This window comes from Micropterus salmoides, unplaced genomic scaffold, assembly GCF_014851395.1.
Source record: "Micropterus salmoides isolate LMB-PRFRI ecotype aquatic unplaced genomic scaffold, ASM1485139v1 Ms_hic_scaffold_19, whole genome shotgun sequence".
Lineage (NCBI taxonomy): Eukaryota > Metazoa > Chordata > Actinopteri > Centrarchiformes > Centrarchidae > Micropterus > Micropterus salmoides.
The window spans coordinates 22,517,008-22,532,674 of NW_024041039.1; the positions used below are offsets into that span (position 1 = coordinate 22,517,008).

General features: G+C 40.4%; 1 protein-coding gene across 6 annotated transcripts in view; it reads left to right on the plus strand.

Annotated features, from left to right (window-relative positions):
- ralgapa2 (Ral GTPase activating protein catalytic subunit alpha 2) overlaps positions 1–15,667 on the plus strand; it is a 99,098-nt gene that overhangs the window by 16,944 nt on the left and 66,487 nt on the right. For all 6 annotated transcript variants that reach the window (XM_038729438.1, XM_038729436.1, XM_038729434.1 and 3 more), the window contains exons 2-4: positions 3,762–3,872; positions 4,256–4,305; positions 14,327–14,384. In XM_038729438.1, the coding sequence (XP_038585366.1) occupies positions 3,762–3,872; positions 4,256–4,305; positions 14,327–14,384 (219 nt within the window). The remainder of the gene's footprint in view (positions 1–3,761; positions 3,873–4,255; positions 4,306–14,326; positions 14,385–15,667) is intronic.

The window sequence follows — 15,667 nt, forward strand, 5'->3', positions numbered from 1 at the left end:
GCTTTAATTTATTAACTTTGTAATGGTTGTTGTAGCTTCCACATTACCCTTAACTAGTGCACCTTCCTCAGATGAATCAGAGGTAATAAACAAAGGGACCAATGTATTCAGATCAACAGTGCTACTGTAATTGTCATATTCTGGAGTTGAGCTCCCATGAAATTAAAATTTAATGGCGAGGATGATTTTTTTTTAGCATACAATGGACAAACAAGAATTCTGAAACATTTGTAATTTGAATGTATTTTGATTTTAGAGATGTTGGCAAACGTTATCCTGTACATAGCCTGTATCAACATTTAGTAAGCAGATGGCTTTGCTCATGCATGAGGATTAATGCTCATTTTTGTCTCTTTTACATTATGCAACTAGGGCTGGGCAATAAAACAATAATGATAATTATCGCAATATAATTTTCCTCAATAACAGTTGTTCAGTATATCGTCAATAAATATTTGATTTAATTCATTAGAATCCCAAACGATTATCTATTAAGGTGTTTATTTTGTTGAAGAAAAGGGACAGAAAAACTTAAGTTACTAATCATATTTTTTGAAAAAAGATTTTATCATAATTTTTTAAATGTTCTACGTTGTATGTTAAGTGATCCACGTGTTTTTCACATTCTGACCATAAAGAATAGTTTATCCACACAATTAACCATCTGCTCCTTCAATTTTCACTCAGGGGAAGAAATCAGCCTTTAAACTTGAAAGAAATAATGATTGACATTTATCGTGATAATTATCGATATCGAATGATTTGAAATGTTTTTATCGTAATTTTTGGTCATGTTGCCCAGCCCTGTATGCAACCTGGACAGATATCGGTTGTTACCGATAGCCCTTGAATTTTAGAGTTTGAATGTCAGTGTCTTGTCAGCCTTTTCCAAGATGGTTAGCGTCCACCTAAGATTCTTGCTTGCTGTCAGAAGGCCTGTGATCTTCTCTGAAAATGGTCTTTTCTCCCCTTGATGTCCCTCTCCTTCCCACTGTCATGGTCCAGTAGCTAGTTAGTAGCATTTGAGCAGATGAGGAGCAGTGAGTCTGAAGGCTGGAGAGCACCAGATAATGGCCCTGTGACATGCCGCATGAGATATGAAATTGACCCACCCCCCATCAACTCCTCACGTGCCCAACAATATTCTAATTAAATTTGCATAATAATCACACAGACTTCCTCTCTGTTCTTTCTCTATATTTAGAATGTATAAAGGTATATTATTTGTACTAATTGGACGTGTTTGATATTAAGAAATTGTATTTTGTGATTGTTTAAATTATTTTCCTTGGAAAGAGACAGACTTAAGTACTGGTCTAATTATAGAACACAGGCCGAAGCTACTCTTTGTCAGTTGTCTGAGGGATTTTGGTTAATGTGAAAGCATTAAGCAGTCTGGTCTGATTTGGCTCAAACCTGTTTAATCTGAATAGCAGCCCACTAACTGACATGCATGATAAAAACAAGCTCATGCTACCTCAACAACAATACACATACATACAGTGACCCCCTGGCTCTCCAAAATTTGTTTCAGTAAGGATTTTATCATCCTCTCCTTTCCTCTTCCACTTTTTTCCCGATTTTGCTGGATTTCAGGAACATTTTTTTTGGTACAGCAGTTTGTCGTTCCAGCAACATATACTGAAGACAAGCCAGCTGTGTTAGCTGATGCTGGCAGCTATGAGATAAACACAAAGGAACCAATGTTAACAGTAGTGGAGGGACAACATCTGTATATTCAGTGTTTCTGTAACTAAACACCATATAAATGGTGTATGCATTGCATATTTGTCAGATCAAATATTAGCAACAGCAAGAAGTGTTACTTCATCCCTGACAAGCAGACTTTGCCTACATCCACAGCCAGAGGAGAGGATTGCTGTATGCACTTTCTACTGGCTGTGAGACTAATTCACTGCAGGGACGATCATTACTCCCACCATAAAGGTGTGTGTGTATGTGTGTGTGTGTGTGTGTGTGTGTGTGTGTGTGTGTGTGTGTGCGCACTCGTGTGTGTCAGTGTTTGTGCTTAAATGTGAATAGAGCAGATGTGATAAGCTTAATGCCAGGAGCAAGGAGCATTTAATGAAGTGTTGCCTTCTTTGAGAGATTCGAGTCCAAGCATTGGCTATGTTCTTTTGTGTGCAAGACAGAGTGGAAACAATCTGATTCCTACATTTTTCATTGTAGAATTAGTCTCTGGTTAACTGTGAGTGTTAGAACAGAATTTATTGATCGCTTTAAAGGCACATCTGACACCAGCTCCTATTTTCGTATTAGACCTCTTAACTTTCAAAGAGCCAGTCGGCCACCTGGGATCCCCAGCTGATGCCTTGCTGGTTTTTCCTACACCAAGGCTAAAAATTGAAGGTAGCGAGGCCTTTGACTTGATCTTCCGATCATGCGTCTTCATTATCTTTGCTTTAATCTCAGGGCAGTCACACCCAACTTAATTCCAGTACTCCCCATGAGCTGGACTGCTTCTGGTAGTCTTCCAATTTGCCATGTGGTAGAGGGAGAATCGCAACAGAAGGTGAACCTTAATTGCTGCTACTGTGCCAGGACTCCTCCTGGCCTATATTTGAGTATTCAGACCAGGCCTGTCTCATTACCACAGTTGTATAAGTATGGCAAGTAATAAGGGTTCATTACTTGAAGAATTTGTCCGCACCAGTTTGTTTGTGACTGTACACACACCTATTTCCCTCATTAACTTTTGCAGCCTGCACTTGTGTAGCCATTTACATACCTCAGCCTGGCCTTAATCCAGACCATCCCTCTCCATCTCTAGAAAAGACCACAAGAGATAATCCCCAAATTCATCCAAACTGCGATGAGAAACTAACATCCTAAATGGTGAAAACCTGAGGAAAATCTGAATTGTCCTGCTGGCTGGAAATCCTGGGAATGTAACACACCCCTCTAGTCAGCGGTAATCAGCATATTGTGGAGCAATGTATAGGTCTGCAGCAGAGTGCGGAATAATCTCAAAGAGCGAGTTGAACACAAGTTCAATAGCACATTGATGCAAGTTCAAAAATCTGTCTTTGAACATAGAGTCTTGAATTATGTTCTTATACGTTGTCACATTGTCAACAAAAAACAGATGTTTTAGAAATCTGTTACGCGTTTTCAGCGTTTGTGAAATGATCTGATAGGGAGGCAATATTGTTTCTCAACACCTCCAAGAAGCCTGTCAATCCACTAGTGATTGCAGGTGAGTTGTGGGTGAAGTTACGCAGGGTAAGGAAGTGAAGCAATCTGGCAAAATGGGAAACAAGTCAACTTAAAGAGACGGTAGCAGCTTTTAATGAACGAAATACACTCACAGCACTGCTCAGAAGCACTTTGGTTTCTCTATACAAGTTAGTAAAAGATTTGTAGTGGCCGTTTTGTTAAACTTTCTGTACTTTGACACATTGACACACACAATTTATATAGCATAGCATAGAAATTCTGAAAAAGAAAATCTTGAGCAAAACTGATATTATGACAAATCAAGTTGGATAATTTATTGTTTAATTAAATGAGTTTGGGATATTGTATTGTATCCTTAACTGTAAGGCAGCCTTTAGGATCAAGAAAACACAAATGAAAGCTCTACCACAATATTATGATTACCAACATCCTAGACAAATTCTGTTTGCCCAGATCCAGATTTAATGTGCATCTTAACAACCCGGTATAATGTTTTATCTTCATGTAAGTCACTTTTTAGTCATTCATGATGTCATTGACAGTGTTTCCTCCTTTTTCCACAGATATCATTGACAAGAGTGAACTAAAGCCGTTCTTCGAGAGCAACTGTTCTCAGATTTATTTTATCTTCTATGAAAATTTCATTACACTGGAAAGCAACTTAAAACAAAAAGGTGAGTCCAAACTTTATTATTCCTTTTTGTGAGCTGCACACTCACTAGTTGACCAATACTCTCGATGGTGGTTCAATAATTAACCCTCTCCCTCCTCTCTGTGGTAAGTGGTTCATTTCCCTCTGCCCCACATTTATAGAGCAATGAGCATAGAAGCAATTTCTGGATATATCCAGTAAAACACTGTGTGCTGAGCCAGACTCCAACAATATTGGGGGTAGGGGATGAATTCCCACTGGGAGTATGCTCTCATTGGAAACACATGTTCCTCTGAATAAGTGTTCACGAAATGACCTGTATTATTTTTACATTATTGATCAGGCTACTGCAGTATAGCTCCGGGTTATGTGTTCAAAACTGTAAGTACTTTCCTTGTGTTTCAGGGAACAAATCTCAAAGGGAGGAGCTGGACTCTATCCTCTTTATTTTTGAAGTAAGTCATCTGTCTTTTACTGTGTTGCTGTCGCCGTCATTTTTCGTCTTCCACTGATAGTTGCTGCAGCCTCAAAATGTTTACTGCAGAACTCTGGGGTGGGACCATAGTTTCCATGGTGCCATACTGCAACTGTGGCTACTTCCTGAATTTGCCTCTAATAGCCTAGAAATCAGTTGGAGGTGATTGCAAATGAAAAGGAACACTTCGCCCTATCATTTTCCAGCCTTTTGAAAGGTTGTGTGAGAGCTTTCAGTTCATTTCTTGTTTTTTAAAACGTAGGTTTGTATGCAAATCACAGGAGGTATGTCTGTGTGCACATTACATTGTTGGCTCTATGGCTCCTCCCTCTGTTTTTCTGAACACTCTTATGTTGCACATGTAGGTTAAAGTCCCTTACCCTGTTTTCCCACCTGACCTCCAAAGGCAGCTCCAGTTTCCAGTACAAACAGTCAGCTCTCCAGTTACATTTGCTCAGGGCCGGGCTGAGAGGATGGCAGTAAATAAAAAAAAATGGGAGTCAAGTTGTATGTCCCTCTTTGAACAACATGCCTTGTTCTAGTTGTTCAGATCACCTGTGAACACAGTCTGGGGGTGTTCTAACACATAGTAAATCATCCCAGCTTAGATTCAGGCTCACTCACAATTCATTTGTTTGTTACAGTAGCATCAGGCCAGATAGTGACATTGTCTGTCTTTAGCCATGGATTCCTAATTTGCTAGTCAGGCATATCTAATACAACTTGGAATCTATTTTAATGTCATCACGTTACATCTGTTTTGGTTCTGTCTGGGTGATGCATTATGTAGAAGTGCATTTTGTTTGTCTGCTTATATTCATTCAGGTTGGGAATCTTTTGTAGAATTTAGACTCAGTGTGTATATATGTTATTCAGATGTATAATATGTGGCCTTCTTAGCTTGCTGTTTGGAAGATATTTTAATATATATTCAATATGAAAAATTTCAGTAAGATTGGTGCTCCCCATCTGTTTAAAGACTCACTGGACGTCCCTCTAGTTTTCTGCAGTCCTCACCAAGACACCCTCGCTGTTTGTCCGCACACATCCAGTCCACTAACCTGTAAATAAAGCCTGGATTCATGCCTCCATACATATTTATGGAGTCATCTTTTCAAAAAGAACTAACATTGAAAGCAGCTTAACCCTCATTTGTCCCCTTTTAGCCCCTGCCTGTGACAACATGTGCTTTTACCGATGCACTGAGAAGATAAGCTTGCTTTGAGTGGTGTGTACAGGACAGATACAGGGGCGCTTTGATCCTGAGTCCTGCTACGCTGTGCAGACTTTCTCTTTACGCCATATTAGATTAGGCCTGTTGGATCACATGTGGTCGTGAATACGATATCAATGGATACATTTGTGCTCGCAGACATGCACTACTAATATGTATCATGTTATCGCAGATGTTATATTATAACTCAGGGACATGACAAATATGGTAAAAGATGAACTAATACCATCTTTTGAGGCAAGTGCATTGTTCATCCTAATCATTTTCTTTCCTGCAACAAGCACAGTTATGTATAGCTTTAAGCTGAATTTAGTGGTTTTTGTAAATGTGCATCATTTGTTTGAGTCAGTAAAGTCAACCAACCAAAAACATAAGGCCTAACAGCCTTTGTCCAAAAAGCCTCAGAGCGGTGTGTGTAGAGTAGGTTAAAGATGGATAACGGCTGGGACAAAAGCCATTTTGCGGCTCTGTGCTTTGTAGCGCACTGTAATGCTGTATGACAGGTTAAGAAGAGCAACACAGCTCAACATCGCTGCACCTCTTATTCAGTGTAAGAATTTCACTGGAAAGCCTGTTATGTCCTCATCTCCTCAGGCACATGGGAAATACTGTTCCCTGCATTCTTCATCACCTGAGTTACTCCTCGCCTTCAAATCTGGCTGACCTATACAGTACATGTCCTCACTGTGTGTGTGTGTGTGTGTGTGTGTGTGTGTGTGTGTGTGTGTGTGTGTGTGTGTTTCGAGCTGGCTATGTGGGGATTACTTTGTTGTCATGATGAGGTATGTGACCCCTTTTTTGTGGGTTAGTGTGTATGATCCCCAATGCTGAGCCTGTTTGAGTAATGGACATCTAGAGGGGGTAATCTTTTGTCCCTCCCCCTGAACTCTGCTGGAGTACCCCACCCCCACCGCCACCAGCAGCCATTACCATTCCCTTCCAGGATCTCTTTGTGTCTGCTGCCACGAAGGCATCCACGATGGCAGCTTGTGATACTGCGCCAGAGCTGACAGAGATGAGAGACCTGATCTCTGTGAGAATGCAACAACATTGCGGAAGACGCTGGATAGAAAACTCCCTTATAATAAAAATTTTAATCACTTTTTAAAAAATATTGCTGTACTGTAGGCTTAGTTGTTTTAAAGACATAAAACAAGAGTTGACCAACAAATTCATATGCCTTTTGTAACCTCCATTCAGTATTGACCTATCAGTATCCTCGCAGAAAAAGGTCCTTGTTCTTTTCTTAAATGTGTAGTTTGATCTCATGTGAAAATACGGCATTGCCACAGTCAGGGCTCCAGATTGCGGCCAAATGGTCGCATATTGGCCTTTGGGAGCCTTTTGTTAATTGACCAGCCGGCAGTGATAATATAGAAAGCTTCTTTTTAAATATATCATGCAGGAGGATCTATGCATCCACTGTTTCCATTTCTCTCTCTGTTTCTCTGCCAAAGCTCCAGAGCCGTGCGACCTCTGACATATATAGCAATTGTTAGTCACTTTGGATAAAAGTGTCAGCTAAATGAGTAAATGTAATGTAAATGCAAATATACTTTGGCGACCGTTAATAAGTTGGTGTTAAGAACATCCACGCAGCTGGCCACATGTTTTAGCGTGTGTGTGTGTGTGTGTGTGTGTGTGTGTGTGTGTGTGTGTGTGTGTGTGTGTGTGTGTGTGTGTGTGTGTGTGTGTGTGTGTGTGTGTGTGTGTGTGTGTGTGTGTGTGTCTCTCAAGCCCTTCCATATATGGAGCAACGCTCCGCCTGCGTACTCGTTTGGACTCGCCTTGTACATTTGTGCTGTGATTGGTGTAGGCTATTTCTCAGTAGTTTTTGAGGGTGCACCCATAGCCATAGCCACCTTGAAAACTGTTCAGATAGGCTACTTTAATGGTCAGTCCCAAATGTTTGTATTTTGTAATGTGGAAAACTTTCTTTCCAGATGAACATAATGACCAAATCTATACCTAGTTTGGAACCTGTTTACTCAACAGATGGTTTGCTTGAACAAGGTGGACCTGGGATGGAGTCAAATTCATGGCCTGATAATTGTGCCAGTCCGCCCCTGGTTGAGGGAGTTTACATGGCTTAGATTTAACAAAAACACCAACACAATGAGCTCTATCTGCTGCGCTAGATGTGGTCAACAACATGCAGGGAAAACCAAGTTGGCTGATGCAACTGTCACTGCACAGTTTAAACAAAACACCTTAATGAAGCACAACAGCAACTTAAAACATAAAGACAGGGGGAATAATAAATATATCTTATATTATTTTATGTGCATTTATTAAGCTCCATTCAATAGAAATGTGACTGGTAACTAAAATTAAACGGCACATTGTAGTTTCTGTATTTATTACTCAAGCATTTATCAGTAATAGCAGTAATTTGCAGGTCGATTTTAAGGTGTGCGCCCCTAAATTTTCTGCCTGTGCCCTTAAATTTTCAGTTAGGATGCTGGATGGGGGAGGCCACTGGTCTATGTTGTGTCTGCGACGCGGTCGGTCCGGGCGCTGCTCTTCCTCTTTTGCGTTCCGTCGGCATTACGTTGTCAACTGGCATTTGGGTCGGGGTCTTCTGCGTTTGCATCGCGGTGCATCTGGGAGTCTTTGTTTTTTTTTGATTTGATTTATTCTTTTTCTTTCTTCCACCCCTATTGGCTACTGGGGTTCTTGCCTGCCTGTTACAGTCGTGGCGTCCCACTCTCTCTAACAACTACATTCTTTAACAGGCTTATGCGCACACACATGTACATACACACATACAGACACATTCACCCACACGCACACAGACACACACAGACACAAACAACTTAGGTTGTCCCTGGTAGAATTATTCCTGATGCCTTTCTTTCAGTTACTTATTTAAATTAATTATTATTCCAGCTCTCGTGGCTGTGTTGTGTTGCTTATTTAGTGTGTGTGACTGTTTCTTGTTTTCATTGTTCTCTTAGTTGTCTTAATATGTCATTAATATGTCAGCTGTTTATTGCTGCTGTTCGGCTGGTTTTCTTTTACTATTATTATTATTTTTATTGTTTTTTTGTTTGTGTTTGTTTGTTGTTGTTTTTCTCCTCCCCAAGCCCCCCTCTCTGTTCTCTTGCAGGTTTCGTTGCTTTCTGCAATTGGGTTTCCCACAGCTTTTCCCTGTTGTCCCACCCTCCATCCCCCTTTCCCCTTCTCTTGCAGGTGTTGTCCTTTCTCTGTGCTGTCTGTTTGTGCCCCCCATCCCCGTGTCTGCCCCCCTGTCCGGCCCGGTGACAAATCAATACATAATTAAATAAATAATAAAACAGACAAAGGAGTATTTTAATACTCTCTTGTTAAAGTAAAATCTGTCTGGCACAATATGGTATCCAGGTCATTATACTCTATACCAGCTGCTGGGCAGGACAGGTTTAAAAAAAAAAAAAAAAAAATTTCAGTTAGGGGCTATAATGCTCCTGATTAAAAAATGTTAGTCTGGAGCCCTGGCCACAGTATTCACCCCCTTTACTGTGACACACCTAAATCATCAACGGCGCTGCTAATTGTTCTTTAGTTCAGTGAAGTCCTGTGTGTAATCAAGCTGTGACATGTAATTGTAAGTTAAAAACGCCTGTATACAGACATGCTTGTTTGCCAAATCCCTGGCAATGGGTACCTCATGAAGACAAAGGAACATTCAAACTAACCCATCCCTCAAGGGAGCAGTGGGCACGGGGACCAACTCCAGATCTATGTAAGTGTCTGTCAATGACACTGACTGAAGAAACATGTTTTTGATGGTGGGGGAAACACGGGGGAGAACATGCAAACTCCACACAGAAAGGCCGGGGCAACTGGAGTTTGAACCTGTGACCTTCTTGCTGCCACAATGCTATCTTCTGGACTACCGTGCTATCTTCTGGACCACCGTGCTATCTTCTGGACCACCGTGCTATCTTCTGGACCACCGTGCTATCTTCTGGACCACCGTGCCGCCTGGCTGCGTTGCGGCCGTGTCGCAGCTGCCGGAGCTGATCGCTGCCATTGTATAAAATGCTTGTGATTCTAGCTGATGCACCACAACGTGTCCCAGAAGCGGATAATACATGCCATGTCTATTTTTGACGGAAGGTGGGTCGAGCATAGAGTGGATGAACTGGGCAGGAATTCAGACACAGAAACTGCATAGAGAATCAGTAGAATCAGTTTTCAAAATAATCCTGTGGAATCTCCCGGGTTAAAAACCAAGTGCTAGTGTGAGATGGGCAAGAGGCCACGAGAGACCTATGGCAATACTGGGCTACAAGGAACTGTCACTGAGGTGGATGGAAGACACTGTGCATACAACAGTGATTGCCTGCTACCTGACCAGTCACAAACTTAACACAACTAAATGGTGGCAAAGAGAAAGCCACCGTTAAGGAGCATCAAGCATCACTTAACAAATCTGAGGTAGAACATTCAAAACACTTATAATAAATATTTTTCAGTAAAATGAAGAAAATATTTTTCAATCCTTTTTCCTCATGGAAAAAAAAAAGTCTTAATTGAAAAATTAAGTGCAGATTTGTTTGTCAAATTAATTAAATTGAACATTTATTGAACATTTGTTACATTTATATTGAGGAAAATTCATTATTATAATAAAAATTTCAATAATTATCGTTATCATTTTATTGCCCAGTCCTAGCTCTATGGTGTGATGAGACCACTTTCTGTAACAGAAAACTGTTTATGCTGTCGTAAGGCCAGATTGAGCTCTCTCAGGCCTTGAGGGAGTCCAGTTTGTTGATGCTTCCGAATGACTGGAAGTGACCTCTTGCTGTCTGAAAGCTGTTCGATCCTGGTGCCACTAAGGTTGTGGGACAGGTTAAAAGACAGCTCTGGGACCAACAAAACTCGGAGGGAAGTCTGTCTATATCCACTTTCTGTCCAGGACATGACCTCTTCATGACCTGTCGTCTGCCATCCGGACCTGACTCAGCATAGTGAATTCCCCTTATCATCCTCTGTTAAAGCCCCTCATCTAGATTTTAAACTTGACTTGCCGAGTTGCCTTAAATGGGTAATTCTGCTTATTATATTTAGTTAACCTCTTGTTTTTATTCAGCACAGAGGTAAAGCTGTTGTCTTTTTGAAAACTGCAGACTGTCAGAGGCTTTCGACTGATTTACCTACGATCAAGATGATCTCAGGAAATTGAAATCCAAGCCCAAAATAACTTCAGAAAATCACAATAGAATACCAGTCAATACCAGAAACCAAACCAGATCCAGCATACACAGCAAGCTGAGGAATACAGAAAATGGGAACATAAGAAAGCCTAAAAGCAAGATATTGCTATTTCTAAAAAAAAAGTATACATCCCAAACAATTGCATTCACCCAGTTAAGTCAGAAAATGTAACATCCACAAATGAGACCTGGTAAGGAGCTCATAGCTCATTGCAAACAACTGATTGTAACTCATGTTCATTTAAGTACTGTGTAGGTAATTATGAATAATTAGTTAGCAGGTAATTAATGACGCAGTGTTTCTCTGTGTCATAAACACTCATCAACAATCTTTTTCTGTCTGGTGTAATGGCATCATATTCCTCATGATGCACTTAGGTTGAATCACTGAAACTCTCTTCTACATGTTGGCGAACGTGTTGCTAAAAAATTAACCCAGCCATTTATCTAGGTTAATTTTCCCCTTTCCCTCTTTTCTTTTTTATGCAGTCATTATGACTGAGACAGTTCACCTGCAGGGGGTTATTGGTTAATGTATATAAGCAAATGTACTTAAATGTAGTTTGGGTCTGCACATGGAACAGGCTGAGTAAATTAATATTGACGGTTGAGGCTATGTTTTAACATATTTGTATGGATAACAATTTTTGTCCCACACAAGAGCACTAATTTATGAATATTTTGTGGATGCATATTTTTATAAAATTATGGCTTTGTTGGTATGCAATTTAGCTTTCTTTCTTTGTCCAGAAGTGCCTTTCAAAATGGTTGTAGAGGAAGCCTCCTGCAGTTTGGCTTTCACATAGAGCAAAGAGGAAAAACCTGATAAAAAGCCTGAGGAGGAGTTTTATCACACTCTGCTGCTGCCACCCACTGGCCTCAGAGGAGAATGAATCATTTTGTTCATAGTTAAGTGTATTTTGGTAAATTATTCTTAAATGAAACTCGGATAGGTGCCTTGGGTTTTAAACTTCATTAACATGTAGGGTCATAAGAGATATGCATTGTCATCTTAAATTTGCCAAGACCTTTACCAACAAATAATGAGGGCAAGGGAATAAATTTGGTTAGCATGTAAATAAGCATCCTTGTTTGGACTTACCTTACAAACCATTTTAAAGCAGGTACGTAATTGATATCTTTTCTCACACTGTACATCAGGCCAACAAGTGATTTTAGTGTTAGGGTCTAATTTCCTTTGTAGGCTAAAATATGTAATGCAAAGATAATGCTCACATAATGCCATATTAACTGTGTTTTGCCATGTAAGTCTTGTTATGTGATTGACACACTCGTCGCTGTCTGACTACCGCATATCTTGTGTTGGTAGGTTTGCTGTATGTTGATAGGGTAGTGTTTTTTGTCTCCAGTGTCTTTGTGTCTTTCAGAGATTTCAATGCCCTTAAATAGTATAATCATCTCCGAGTTGCATCAAATGAACGAATAAACAATATGTAAATGACTGAGAGTACTGCGTGTCTGCTGCTGCCGTCAAAAAGCCCTTGTAGACCACCTCTTGGAGAAGTGTATTCTGTGTCATGTTCAGGCCTTGCGACTGGAAACCTAAGTGCGGATCATGTAAATGTGTTATGGCTGTAGTTGTACCACAGTAATGCCCCCATCTTTATGCTGGAGTATGGCTGCAGATTAGAGTAACTCCCCCAACCCTCACTCCAGCAGACTCTGCATTCGCCTCATATCAGCCAGTAAATTCCTCATTGTTGCAGCCTCCATTCCAGCTCTGCAGGGAGTCTTTCTGAGCTAGCTTCTCCATCTCATTCCCACTCTCCCATCCTGGTGCTCTGTAAGGAGACAGAATGACAGCGTTTTTGTATCTGCTCGCACACACACACACACACACACACACACACACACATACAGGGAAAGGCTTAAGCAGGCTACCCTGCTGTGTTACCGCCTAGCATAATGTGTCTGCTGCCCCAAGGAGACTGAGTGAAGGAGGCCAGTACAGAGCCTGTACAGAGATGTAATAATCCCATGCGGGATCAATAGCAAGGTGCAGCCACATGCCTGTACGCGCATACCATCACGTCTGTGGATCAGAGAGAAACTGAACAGCACAGATAGTCATCCACCATCCCCTTTAAGTGATGTCTTTCAATATCTCTGCTGTCACTGACAATGACAGGGATTTAGTCTCAGAGGACAAGAAGTGAACGTTAAACATGGAGGATGACAAGGAGAAAAGGGAAGTTGTTGACAAACTGAGACACTCAAAACATGAGATGACTTCTGGACCACCACAGCTCTCAGCATAGTGGTGTAGCACAAGGCAACGTTTTTGTTTTTTTTTATCATATGTAAGAGCAATTCTGTTGTGGTAATACGAAGACTTTAGAAGAAATGATAATTATAGTTGTCTGAAACAAGCAAACAAAAACACTTTATCATGACTGGTTATGTCATTTGAAGATTACACATTTCTTTTTATAAGCCACCTAACATTTATATTCACTCAAAGTTATCAACTTCACTTTCTGATTAAGCTGTTTTATCTACATAAGCCTTATTATTATATCAACAAAGAAAAAATCCTTGAGATTACAAAATATTTCAACTGGCTGTTTAATTTTTCCCATGCCATAAAATGATACTCTATAGTCTCTGAAGCTTTTTCATGCACATTTTTTCTATCCTTGTCTTGCCTATGTGTCTTGACCTCTCCATTGCAATCATGAAGTCTTATTGGGTCAGTGATTAGGATTTGATGAGAAGTGAGCCATTGGGGCATCAGTTGCTCACAGTGCACGGACTATTAACTAGCCCTGCATGCACATGTGCACACATCTGCAGTCCCCCAGCCTTCTTTTTTCATCTCTCCAGAGGGACCCAGTTAACCTGTCGCTGCATTAAAGAATAATGATAGGCTGCTGAAAGGTTAGGGCGCTCTAATTGAGTTGTAAAGCGGTTGTTGGGGAGGTGATGACATTTTTCCTGTGTTACAGGGATCTGCAGACATGCTAGGCCGAGTGCAGGGAAAGTGCAAGGACACTGCATTCCTTAAGCCTCTACTGCTTTGGCAAAACAGTGCCACTTACCAAAACAAAGTCGGTTGTTGTTTCCTCCCACTTTTATTTTACACCCAAGTTAAGAAGATAGGGCTGTAACTAACAATTGTTTCCATTCTTGCTCAATCAATTCATTGTTTGGCTTATAAAATGTCAGCAAAATTAAAAAATCCATCACCAGTCCCTAGATCCAAAGTGAAGTCTAAGTCCTCGGACGTCTGGCTTTGTCCAGCCAACAAAACCAAAAATATTGAATTCACATAAGATTAAGAAAACCAGAAAACATTCACATTTTTGCATGACATTAATACACTTTCTGTTGATCAGCTTAAAGGAAAACATATTCTCCACAGTAGAGCCTGGAGCTGGTCAGTACTTAGTTTCTTGCTTAAAGAGCAAAGTGAATTGTGACAGAAAAAAGGCCCTACTGTGTAACCAAATGCAACCATTGTTCTATTGTTATTGCTGAAATGTGCCAAACTCTGAACTAATCATTTACTAAACTTAACGTTTTGTTTTTTATTTTTTCATTAGAAAATTCTACAACTTCTGCCTGAGAAAATCTACAACCGATGGCAGTTTCACAGCATAGGTATGTATGTGATACATATGAAATACTCTGCACTACCATGAATGCTAAGATTTCTTTCTGATGCATCTGACAGTTACTATACGGTAAGTTTTATATATTGTACATGGCTTTCCTCCTTAAGCTCCTGTAACCTCTAAGATACACTTTAGGACAAAAATGTCACCACAACTATGCCTAAGCCTTCCATAATGAAGAGAAAATAATTAGTCTTAGAAGGGGATGGAAATATAAATGCAAATGAGCACTTCATTTGAAATGCAAATAAGTAATTGAATTATGCTGGCATGATTTCAGTCCCACACAAGAAAGGAAAACCCTTGCAAGAAACGATAACCCCTATTATAACTGTTGTTTGTCAGCCGTTGGCAGCTAAACAGTCTACGGTCCAGATCGCCATTGTAGATTGGCCTTCCCCTCAGGCTTGTAATTCCAAATATCATCTGGGGTTGAATGGCCCAGACAAATGCACCATTTTGTCAGTCACTGGACAACAAATCATAACCGGTTTAAGGCTGCCTCTTGGCCTTTTTTCTGAACTCGCATAGAATTCTCTTTGGCCCTCATCAGTTCGTGTGTCACCGGTCAAGATGCTGTGCTGTCACTATGTACTTTGCTTTGAAGAACGTGTGGTCGTGGCTGGATAGCTTCTCGCCATACCTGAGTTTTAATTGAATTGCCAAGATTTTTTTCTTTCACATAATTTTTACACACACATTCTGGATTCTACATCCAGTAGCATTGCTGAAATTGTTTCAGTGCCCCGGGACAAATTCCTTGTGTTGGTTAAGGTAGGTCAGGAATGACATGAATGACTTGTAGTGGTTTTGTACTTTTAAGCTGTGGATTGCAAGGTCACAGACATTTGACACAGACCATTATAAGCTGAAGAAAACCTTTTATTATCCTCAATCTGCTTGCTTCTAAATCTTTCTGCCCTGAGCCCAAGGCCTATGAAAGGATTTCTTTACACGTTTTTGTGTCTAACATAGAAATATTATTCATTTAACCTTATTATAAAAGCACCAGACAAACGCATTTATAAACTCACACACTCACATGCAAACATGTCAGTTTTCAGCTTTGCTAAACTTCTTCAGTTCTCTGTGGCTGCCACTTAAATATGTCTGGTAGCAAATCGCTCTTGCCTCTGGAGTAGCTTACCTTTTGCCCCAACATAACCCTAATCCTAAACTTAAAATCCATAAAAGAACTAGCCAGAATTTCTTCACAGCCCACAGGGACCTCACAAGAACAGTACAGGCTGTAGAGTATGTTCTAATTCA